The sequence below is a fragment of the Mobula birostris genome, chromosome 18 (genome assembly GCF_030028105.1).
Source record: "Mobula birostris isolate sMobBir1 chromosome 18, sMobBir1.hap1, whole genome shotgun sequence".
Taxonomy (NCBI): domain Eukaryota; kingdom Metazoa; phylum Chordata; class Chondrichthyes; order Myliobatiformes; family Myliobatidae; genus Mobula; species Mobula birostris.
In genome coordinates, this window is record NC_092387.1 from 15,189,565 (window position 1) to 15,201,878 (window position 12,314).

Below are 12,314 nucleotides of genomic sequence, written 5' to 3' on the forward strand. Positions count from 1 at the left end.
CAAATATCACACCGTCTATAAAAAAGCTGAAGGTGGAAAGCGGATGGCTTCTACAACAGGATAATGATCCTAAACACACCTCAAAATTCACAATGGACTACCTTAAGAGGCGAAAGCTGAAGGTTTTGCCATGGCCCTCACAGTCCCCCGACCTAAACATCATCGAGAATCTGTGGATAGAACTCAAAAGAGCAGTGCATGCAAGATGGCCCAAGTATCTCACGGAACTAGAAGCAAGGAAGAATGGGTGAAAATCCACCAATCAAAAATTGAAAGACTCTTAGCTGGCTGCAGAAAGCATTTACAAGCTGTGATACTTGCCAAAGGGGGTGTTACTAAGTACTGACGGTGCAGGGTGCCCAAACTTTTGCTTCAGGCCCTTTTCCTTTTTTGTAATTTTGAAACTGTAAAAGATGGAAATAAAAAAGTAATTTTGCTTAAAATATTAAAGAAATGTGTCACCTTTAACTTCTTGCCTTTTGGAAATCAGATCATCTTTTACTCACTTAGGTATTGACAGTAACAGAAATTTTGACCAGGGGTGCCCAAACTTTTGCATATCATTGTATAGATTTGGAGGCCTGTGCCTTTTCCCCAGGGCACCAGTGGCTAATAGGAGAGGACATACGATTAGAGGATAGTATAGAGGGGATATCAGAGTTAGCTTATTTATGCAGAGAATTGTAAGTGCATGGAACACAATGGCAGGCATGATGGTAGAGGCAGATACACCAGAGAGATTTAAGAGACTCTTAGACAGACACATGGCTAAAAGAAAAATGGAGGGCTATGAGGGAGGGAAGCTTTAAATTGATATTGGAGTAGGATAAAAGGTTGGCACAATATTGTGATCAAAGGGCCTATACTGTGCAGTTCTGTTCTTTGTTCAGTGTAATGAACAGTATTAACCATCATTTCCTCAATCCCACCTATGAACACTCATTGAGACAATAACATATTTACCAACCATTAGGATTTCAGTCATCCAACCATGAAGAGTCTACATCAAGACCAATTTATATGGAGCCTTTCAAATACTCATCTCCTGGAAAGGTACCTGCATGAAATGGAGGAGGGTGAAACACAACAGATTATACAGCAGGTTATTCAACAGTTCAAGGAAAAGATCCGTCCCAACCTGGACGAGTTTCAGAAAGGTAAGTTAAACTTTGTTGGAAAGCAGGACAAGTTCCTGATGAGTCAGTGTGCTGGCCTGTCCTATGGTTTATTCCTGTGCAAGCTGCCTTGTCCGATCCCACAGTTCTGTTCACTTCTCATATGAACAGCCTGTTAGGTATTTCTGGTGGATTCAGCTTGCAGCCTGTGCAAGCGTAGATCCCACAGCCCAGGAGAAAGTGGGGTCTTGCTAAATTAACATTGCTGGTAGAATAGAATTGCACCGTATCTCTCGTTGACAAGTGACAGCTGCTTGATGACAGGGCTGATTTGAGGGAATCCAGGAATGGCATTTAATTATCTACTTGCTGGAATACTTTCTCAGTGAAGTTGAACATATAATTTTGTGCCCGTGGTTTCAGAAGCATTACTTTTTATGTGCAATGCATCTGCCAGAACTAGAATCAGAATCAGGTTTATTATTTCTGATTTAGATGACATGAAATTTGTTGTTTTGTGGCAGAAGTACACTGCAAAGATAGAAAATGATCTTTAAGTACAAGGCAAATAATGCAATAAAAGGAACAATGAGGTAGTGTTGTGATTTCATGGACTGCACACCACTGCTGTAAACACGTGGTTACCTGAGTTACTGTCGCCTTCCTGTCAGCTTGAACCAGTCTGGCTATTCTCCTCTGACCTCTCTCATTAACGAGGCATTTTTTTGCACACAGAACTGCCACTCACTAATTTCTTTTTTGTTGTAGTTGTTTTCTGCACCATTCTCTGTAAACTTTAGAGACTGTTGTGCATGAAAATCCCAGGAGACCAGCAGTTTCTGAGGTCCTCAAACTGTTCTGTCTGGTACCAGCAATCGTTCCACAGTCAAAATCACATTTCTTCCCTATTCTAATGTTTGGTTTGAACAACAACTGAACCTCTTGACCATGTGTATATGCTTTTATGCATTGAATTGCTGCCACATGATTGGCTGCTTTAGATATTTGCATTAATAAATTGGCATACAGGTGTACCTAATAAAGTAGCCACTCAGCATATAAGCCCATGCCTGAATTGAAGGTCAAAGTCCCTGGATTGGCATGTCTGGGGTTTGGAGGTCTGCGAGTCTGAGTCCAGCCAGGGATTGGAGCCTTGAGGCCTGATGTATGTAAGTCTGGGCCAGGACCCCTGTCCGTGTGTGTGAGTGGGAAAGGCTGTTATTTTGTTTTGTTGTTGTTTGTATTGTTCTGCTGAAAATCGTGGGAATGCATTTTTGGCAAAGGAATATGTGGTGACACTTGTGGGTTGCCGTCCATCAGATCCTCAGGTTGTGTTGGTTGTTAATGCAATTGATACATTTCCTTGTATGTTTTGTTGTACCTGTGATGAATGAATCTGTATCAGAAAATGCTGCATGCAGGCATGGCTGCTTCATCTGATGAGCAGTCAGAAACTTAGTGCAATCATCAGCGTACAATGACCTTTCGTTGGAAGGGTCATTGATGTTGCAGTTGAAGATAATTGAAGATGCTCTGAGTCTCTCCTTCAGTGACACCTTGGTGCTTGGATGACTGACCTCCAACAACCACAGCCATCCTCCTCTGTGCAAAGTTTGATTCCATCTCTGGAACTTTAACATCTTTAAGCCCACTGACCAGCTCTACCAGGGCTTCTTGAGGAAACAGTTGGTCATACTGCCTGGAAGTCAAGGGCAGCCACTCCCACCTCGCCACAAGAATTCAGCTCATTTGTGCACGTGTGGGAGCTGGCTGAAATCTGCTCCTGGCAAAGCCTAAACTATTCATGAGTAGTTTATTGGTGGAGAGTAGAGCACTTTGGTCAGAAAGAAACTGTTGAATGAGGGTCTTCTCATTCTAAAGTATTATTCAATTTTGATATAAAAATTTCTCATTTTCAAGCTTACTTTACAGTTTTATTTGCAGGCATAACCTGTGGTGGACTTCAGACTTCTAAACCTCCTGCCTGATGGTACCTTTGAGAAGATGCCATGGCTCAGATGGCAGGGGAGTTTTGGTTGTAGATGTTGCCTTGTTGAGGCAATGTCTCATGTAGATACTAACAATGGTGGGTATAGATGTGCCTGTGATGTATTAGGTTGTGTGTGATGTTGTGCCGTCCTTTTAACCTACCCTAAGATCAATCTAACCCTTTCCTCTACATTGATCTCCAGCGTTTCTACAATCTAACAGTCTCCAAAATGTCCCTAAGGTATCTGCTTGTACCATTATGCCTGGCAGGGTATTCAAATCACCAACAACTCTTTGTGCAAGATCCTTACCTCTGACGTTCCCCCTATACTTGGTTCAATCACCTTAAAATGATGCCCCTTCATAGTAGCCATTTCCACCCTGGGAAAATATCTCTGGCTGTCCACTCGACCTCAGCCGCTTAGCATCTTGTACACCTCTATCAAGTTGCCTCTCATCCTCCTTCGCTCCAAAGAGCCCAAACTCACTCAAACTATCTTCATAAGTCATCTCTCTAATGCAGACAGCATCCTGGTAAATCTCCTCTGCACAGTCTATAAAGTCTCCACCTCCTTCCTGGAATGAAGTGATCATAACTGGGCACAACATTCCAAGTGTGGTTTAATCAGGGTTTTATAGAGCTGCAATATTACCTCAGGGCTCTTGAATGCAATTCTGTGACTAACAAAAGCCAACCAACCAACAGACACCTTCTTAACAACCCTATCAACTTGTGCAGCAACTTTGTGGTATCTATGGATGTGGATCCCAAAATCCCTCTGTTCCTCCACACTGCTAAAATCCTCCCATTAACCCTGTATTCTGCCTTTCAATTCGGCCTTCCAAAGTGAATCACTTCACAAATTTCCAGAATGAATTCTATCTGCCAGTTCTCAGCCCACTCTGAACCCTGTCAATTCCAAGTCGTAACCTACAAAAACCTTCTACTCTATCCACAATACCATCAACCTCTATGTCATCTGCTAATTTACTAACCACCCTTCCACTTCCTCAACCAAGTCATTTATACGATCACAAACAGCAGGAAATCTGAGAACAGATACCTGTGGGACAGCATTGTTCACTGACAACACAGAACATTACAGAACAGGGTCAGGCCCTCCAGACCACAATGTTGTGATGAACTAGCTAAAGAGTATTTAAAAAAAAAAGCCAAAAACTAATCCCGCCTACCAACACAATATCCATAACCCTCCATCTTCCTCATATTTGTGTGTCCAACTAAATGCCTCTTAAAAGCCTCTAACGTATTTGCCTTTACCACCATACAAGGCAGCGCATTCCAGGCATGCACAATTTTCTGAGTAAAAACATTGCTCCTCACATCCCCCGTTAAGAGCAAAGCATTGCAGAGGGTGTGGGGTCTGTAGGTTGGGTTGAGGCAGAATCCGGCAGTGGTTAGGGAGGGAGGGATCTGATGCAACCATTTGGGAGGGCAAATGAAACCAGAGATTTTGGAATTGGAGGTAGGGAGGTGGCTTGTACCTGAGCTCCTGTACATCCTTGGAACATCACAGGAACCAGTTTCCCCACTGTGGGAATTGGTAAATTCATCTACCCAAGCCGAGTTCATCAATGTCATCAACTTTGCTTCCAAATTCCACCCTGCCATTATATTTATGTGGTCCATTTGTGACATCTCTCTCCCATTTCTACATCTCTGGAGGGAAAACTGTTGTCCAACATCTTTTATAAACTTACCAACTCTTGTGGCAGTCTTGACTATATGTCTTCCCACCCTGTCTCCTGTAAAAATGCTTTTCCTTTTCCTCAGTTCTGTCGTCTCCACAGCATCTGTTCCCAGTATGAGGCTTTCCTTTCTAGGACATCAGAGATGACCACCTTCTTCAAAGAACAGTGTTTCCCTTCCGCTATCTTTGATGCTGCCATCACCTGCATCTCCTTCATTTCCCACACATCCGTGCTTACCCCATCTCCCTGCCGCTTAACAGTTCCGCTTGTCCTTACCTACCACCACATGAGCCTTCGATTCCAACACATCATTCGCTGCAACTTCGCCCACCTCCAAAGGGATCCTACCACCAAAAACATCTTTTCCTTCATCTCCAGTTCTTTAACTTTCCTGCCCACCTGGCTTCATCTATCACCTTCTAGCTATCTTCCTTTCCCTCCCCCCACCTTTTTATTTTGGCATCTGCCTCCTTCCTTTGAAGAAGGTTCTTAGCCCAAAATGTTGAGGGTTTGTTCATTTCCATGGATGCTGCCTGATCTATAGAGTTACACCAGCATAATATGTATGTTGCTGCAGAGGCACTGAATATATGTACTGGATGAATACTGTGTTTCTGTCATCACAAGCAGAAGGATGTGATAGGTATTGGCATTAAAGAGAAAGGAAATAAATTATTGAAATGATAATTGTAGAGTGAGAGAGGTCATTTTAAAGGGTGTGGTATCTTTCATGTGAATAATCGATTAATTTCAGATAAAATGTATTCTCAGACTCCCAAAGAAAATAGGAATGGAATTGTGGTGACTATGTATCTATAATGATATTGGTTTATTGTTGTCACATGTATCAAAATACAGTGAAAAACTTGTCTTGCACAACGATGATATGGATCAGATCATAAGTACCCTGAGGTAGAACAAGGTACTGTAAAACATAACAATGCAGAATAAAGTGCCACAGCTACAGAGAAAGTGCAGTGCAGGTAAACAATAAAGTGCAAATTCAATAGAAGTAGATTATGAGGTGAAGAATCCATTTTATCACACAAGCGTTATGTTCTAGAGTCTGATAACAGCGGTGTAGGAGCTGTCCTTGCACCTGGTGAAATGTGGTTCAGGTTTTTGTATTCTCTGTTCATTGTGATAGGGGGAAGAGGGACTGGCCAGGGTGGGTGAAGTGTTTGATTGTGCTGGCTGCTTTACAGATCCAATGAGAAGTGCAGACAGAATAGATGGAGGGGAGGCTGGTTTCCGTAATGCCCTGAGCTGTGTCCACAACTCTCTGTAGTTTTTTGCAGTCACATGCAGAACAATTGCCATACCAAGCTGTTATGCATCCATGTAGGATGGTTTCTATGGTGCATCAATAAAAATTGGTATGGGTCAGCAGGGACATGCCAAATTTGTTTTAGCTTCTTGAGGGATTAGAGCACTGGTGAGCTTTTTTAGCTGTGGTTTCTACGTAGTTGGACCGTTTAATGCTGATGTTGGGAAAAATTACTGGCCATCCTTTTCTTGTGCTCTGTAAAATGATTCTGTTGTTCAGGAGGAGGAAAGGAATGGACCAAGAAAATTAAGGGGTGGTCAACCTCCACACTTTATAAGAATGGACAAGCCTCCTGCAGACTGTCATTACACTTATCTAATTGTGTTACATGGATGTCTTTAGCCAAGTCTGACATGGATTTCATTCCTATCCCAGCTGCTGCAGTCTTGCTGAAGTGAGGAGGTTAGGGAAGTTGAACTATCACTGGGTGATGGTTCTGCAAGACTTTGGCACAGGTCCATACAAAAACACTGGCTACACGACTGTGTGGAATCCCTGTAGTTACTAGTTAATTGAGCTGGTGAAGAGCACTTGTAGTTGGTGAGCTGTGGCAAGATATGGTACTTAGTGCCTACATTTCCTACCTGGCATCTGTTGAAGACAACACAAATGAAAGCCCAAGATCTGCCAGTGACTTGCCTCATTCATTTAGACACAAAATCACTGTTGGGGTTCGGAATCTGCTACTGGCCAGGAGTGAGAGGCAGAAAGCCAGTGGTCACTCTTGCAGCCCTGATGGTGTGTGGTCACCAGCACACTTCCAGAATGCTGTAGACCTCTGTTGCCACCTTGTGATCCAGAAGGATGACCTTTTGCTGTATAATGTCTCCTGACCTGTTCTCTTCCTGCTTCATTCACAAGGTGAGAGCATTGGTTACAATGTCCCAGATTTATCGCCACAGCTAGCTGTGAGATGGTGGTGTCAGCTGGTGTTTTGAACCATGCGTGGAGTGGGGAGATGCAGAACTGAAGTCCAGCAGCACTGAAGAAACAAACAGTTATTTCCAAGCCAGGGTGGTGGGTGAATTGGTGGAGGAAACCTTATGCACTGTTACATACCTCATGGATATCTTGTAACTGTCTTATAACCATGATGTAATTGAGTATCTGATGAGCATAAGGTAATGGTCTTGTGGAGGTCACATGATGTAATATTCCTGCCGATGTGAGGTCACATGATGACATGTTCACCACAGGTATAAAAGGAGACCCCTGGGGTGACACAGTTAGTTTCAGTTTAGATTGTCAGTCAGTTACTCTGCTATGCTGCATATTTGTCCCATGATGCAGTTTAGTTTAAAACGGAGTTTTACTTTCTATTGTAAGGTACAGAAGTATTGGGCTGGCAGTTTTACTAATAGCTGCCAGCACTGTTGATGCACCTTTTCAGTAGTATTGGAGAGTGAAACCTTACTAAAGTACGGGAACCTGAAGGATCGGAATAAAGTTGGAGTCGTTCGGTGGTTTAATAAGGATCGACCTTATTGAGGATTCGCTCAGAATATGGTGACCTGCATCTGAGATAACCCTGCAAGAAGCAGGGAAGTGAGGGCAGTTTTGATTCTCCAGAGGAAAAGGTCAGTTCCTTTAAACTGTTTTATTTCCGTCGTCGTGAATCCTGTGGACAAGGCAGGTTCTGGCTGGGATCAGCTGTAATGTCACGTCTTCGAGGAATTCTTCACTTCAGGAAAGTCTCTCCTAAATGACTGTATAAATCTCTTGGACTTTCTAATTTACCACTTTAAGAACTGTTTTCGCATTTACCCTTTTAAGAATTATTCCAGAGTTGCCATATAGCAGTTAACGTCCGGTTAAGTTAGTCGTTTGAATATTTTTCACTATTGTTGATCAGAGTTTAATAAATGGTTGTTTGTTTTTATAAAACCTGACTCAATTGATAGATTCATTGTTGCCGGTCATGTAACAGCACCTGACGACTTGTCCTTGTTGGTGCCAAAAACTGATGTTGCAGTGGCCTTATGAGTAACTTCTGTGTCTGTGCTGTGGGACTGAACACAAGGATTGGTGGAAGAAGTGCCAATTAAGCAGGCTGCTTTGTCTTGAACAGTATCAAAAATCTTGGGAGTTATTGGATTTTACTCATGGAGACATGTGAAGAGCATTACTAATATCTATGGTAAAGGCATTGGGGAATCAGATCACTCGCTGCAAGGTACCCAGTCTGTGAGCTACTTTTGCAGACACTGCAGTGCTGCCTTGTTAAGCTTGTGTCAATAATGACTCTCAGGATGTTTATAGTGAGGGAATTGGAGACAGAGATGCCATTGAATAACAAGTGATACGTGTAGACCTTCTTTAAATGGAAGTAGCTATTGTCTGGTTTTGTGTGGCAAGAACATTGTTTGCCACTATCATGCCCAACTTGACTGCTGACTCGATCTTGGTCCACAGGCTACTTCATTTGTCAAAGAGTTGCAAAAAGAACAGAACATTGTGCAAATAGTCAGTGAACATCCCTAATTCCAACCTTTTTTTCTGTTGTTTCTTCCCCCCCTCACCAACTCCCTCTCTGATCACCACCTTTAGCTCCCTCCACAGCTGGCTAAAGTTTCCAGTGAAGGTCAATTTGCTCAGAGTCCAAGTGGCAAAACACATCCATCCTGATCTGCCCCATAACCTAGGCTATCCCACCACAAATGCTCTCTGTAAACCCTTAGGCAGTGGAGGTATGAATGATTCTGTAAGCAGTGAGTGTGTTGATGGTGGAGAGCAAGGAGACTGAAGGTCTCTGCATTTCCTAATGACCATCCCTTATCCCTATGGCTGAGTCTCAAAGAGCACATGGAATGTGGGTTAAATATTGTTGGATCCTGGGCAGGGCAGCAGGAAACCATTCAGCCCACTGTGTCACCGATAGCTCCCTGCATGCTGGGTAATGTGTGCTGTAAACATGAACATAAAAGATCAGAGTGAAGGTCAATCCCCAACTATAATGTCCTGTTCCTAGTCCACATCCTCCACAAATCACTACCAATCATCATTTCAATTCCCAATCTACATCAGCATTTAGAGCAGTATAGGTTAATGAAGGAGAGATGGTATGGATTTGTTAGAGGAAGGTTAATGTCTGACCAACAATTGAATTTTCTGAGTAGGACAAATGTTGGTGGAATATTTCTGGAGGTAATGGGTAAATCTTAAATTACAGATTGATCAAGAAAGTTCAAGCCCTTGGAATTCAGAAGAAAGTGGCAAATTGAATTAATGATTTGGCCTGTTACAGAAGGGAAATTTCAATGGTTAAAGGGAATTTTCATGAGTGGACTGCTGTATGCAGCAGGTTCAAGAGGCCTTGCTTCTTGTGGAATGTATAAATGACCTGGAGTTAAATGTAGAGGCCACAGTTCAGAACTTTGTCAATCATACCAACACTGGCAGTGTGACTGAGGGTGAAGAGGACAGTTCTGAACTATTAGGAAATATCATTGGTTAGGTTGGGTGGCACAGATGAAAAATTATGAAAAAATCTGTTGAAGGCAAGTGAGTCAAGAACATGTATGATGAAAGGAAAGATGTAAGAAATGTAGAGGGACAGGGGGATGTTGGAGTGCAGGGACATAAATACCATAGACATCAGATAGGTGGATAAGGTGTTTAAGATGGAACATGGGATCCTGGCCTTTATAAGAGAGGTTATGCTGAAACTGCACAAAACATTAATTTGGCCACAAGTTGAGCATTATACACTACTCTTGTCACCACATTACAGAACATTTGGAGAGTGCCTTTCCTGGTCTATTTTGGGAACAATTGTGACTGAATATATACTCTTGGGTCCCCTTCAATATATCCTGTTGTTTCTCAGTAATCTCCACAACTCGTTTTGAAGTGTTGTCCATATGCTTCCCCGCTGTTGTTTCTGACTCAAATTGTATTTTAAGATCCAAGAATACGTCATCCATCATTCTCATGGATCAAGGACAATGTGCTTATGGCTTTTTACAGCAGCCAGCCTGGTCCAGATGCTGGTGATGTCAACGGTGCTGGAGAGCTTTAGGAATCACATACAATGTCCTGGTTAAGATTTTCACTGCTATGCTATAGGCATTTCATTTTAGCAGTTCTGTAAGATCTGTCTGCTCTGCCTTCAGCCAGTTTGGGTTTGAGCTAGATGAGGGGCTTTATCGTTCAACTTGGGAATTAACTGCCAGCCAATCAGGATGGTAGAATTGGGAGAAGGTTCTACAGAGCTCTGGGCGGAGAGGTTTTGTGAGGGACACTGGTGTAGGTTGAGGTCTTTTGTTGGCGGGAGCTGGGAGAAGACAGGAGGGAAGATAGCTGAGGATGCCGTCCCTGATGCATAAGGTACTTTGTGCAGATGAATGGCTTCAAGGAGGAAGGACCAGTGGGAGATGCCGTGTGTTCGAGATGGATTTTGAGCAATATTCGGAAGGTGGCATGTGCTTTCACGCAGACCAAGGGTTCAGCGTATGAGTTACAGACCACTTCAAGATGAGCTCCAAATTGTGTGCACATTTGATTGCTTAATTATAATGGCCCCTTGCTTTCTTTTTTTAAAATAACTCTTTGGTTAACGTTCTTTATAATGATATGCAGCGTATGATCTGTTATTTCTTGCCAATGAGCGATCGCAGAGGGGCGGTAAATCACACAGCATTCACACAAACCAGGGTTTGGGTGGGCAAGAGATCCCAACCTCACGGGTTTGGTGGGATCAAAGTCATATACACCTTAAACATACAAGAGCCTAAGAAAGGTGGGTTTCTCACTACGCAGTGCAGTGGCTGTTAGCAAGGGGCTAACAAGCCACATTTCCAGAGATGCCCAGTAAAAAGGGGTTTCACACAAGTAGCACATTCTTCCCAATCTGCTCACACTCACCTCATCTCACTGTAAGAGGTTCCTCTCCCCAACCTCCACAGTCTGTCACACGTACCATGCACTGTATCTCTGTAAGTTATTTCTGAAATAAATATGTCCAGAAATGCATCTTGAATAAATTAGATCTTTCTATTTCTTTCATTTTCCCTCATAGTTGTATAACAGAATGTTTCTACCTTTTTCAAGGCTTTATTCATGGTGACTGCAATGACTACAACATTCTGCTGGAGCCTGTGAATCAGCTGGCTGATCAGATGGTGGAGAAAATGGAAAAGATTTCCCCAGAGCCAGAGTTACAGATTTCAGGAATCCTGGATTTTGGTGACATGAACTATGGTTGTTTTGTATATGAGTTGGTGATAACCATCACCTATCTCATGATTGAGAGAGAAAGCCCTCTTGCTATTGGTGGTCATGTCATTGCTGGCTTTGAGAGTGTAATCCCGCTGATGGAGGAGGAGAAAGGAGCACTGTTTCTGTTGGTGCTCTGTCGGCTTTCTCAGATGCTGGTGATGGCCAGGCACAGTGTGCTCCTGCATCCAGAGGATGAGGATTACCTCACTATCCATTCCAAGAATGGCTGGAAATGCCTGCACTTATTATGGAGAGCAGGTAAAGAGGCAGTGGAGAAGATCTGGTTTGATATAGCCAAATCCTATCAGCAATAACCCAAGTGCAGTTTGCACACACATACTCACACTCATGGACACACTCACACTCATGGACGCGCATGCACGCACATATACACACATACATACACACACACACACACACACACACACACACACACACACACACATACAGAACAAAACAAATACAAGGAATTCAATGGGTCAGCAGCATCTGTGGGAGTGGCCGGGATCTATGGAAAAATATAATTTCAGAATTAAACTTTATTCAATATCGTCGAAAGAAGAACAAAATGCAAAACTCTTTATGTTCTTATTGGTGCTCGGTCTACATATTCAGTGTTTCTGGTTCTATACCTAGTAGTGTCGACACATCTTCATTTTGTACTGAGCACTATTGCCAGTCAGGCTGCACCCTTCCATTGTTTGAGGGACTTCCTCACCAAACTCAGTGCCTTAGTGATCAGTAGTGGAAGGAGCCCAGACTGTGGTCCTTCCCCAAAGAGCCTTTGCATTTTCTGTATGAAACTTCAGGGCATCCCTCAGTACGTACTCCTGCAGCCTGGAATGTGCCAGTCAGCATCATTTCTTTACGGACATCTCACTGTGCTGGGAGACCAACAACTGTTGGGCAGAGCACAAGGTGACATTCGCCAAGTTAATGATCCTCTAGCAGCA

The 12,314-nt window shown here is 43.0% G+C and overlaps 1 protein-coding gene across 2 annotated transcripts in view; it reads left to right on the plus strand.

Annotated features, from left to right (window-relative positions):
• The window catches only part of LOC140211967 (hydroxylysine kinase-like), a 35,478-nt gene extending 23,656 nt beyond the window's left edge, over positions 1-11,822 (plus strand). For both annotated transcript variants that reach the window (XM_072282256.1, XM_072282255.1), the window contains exons 4-5: positions 974-1,157; positions 11,194-11,822. In XM_072282256.1, the coding sequence (XP_072138357.1) occupies positions 974-1,157; positions 11,194-11,675 (666 nt within the window). In that variant the 3' untranslated portion in view covers positions 11,676-11,822. The remainder of the gene's footprint in view (positions 1-973; positions 1,158-11,193) is intronic.
• The last annotated feature ends 492 nt before the right edge of the window (positions 11,823-12,314 follow it).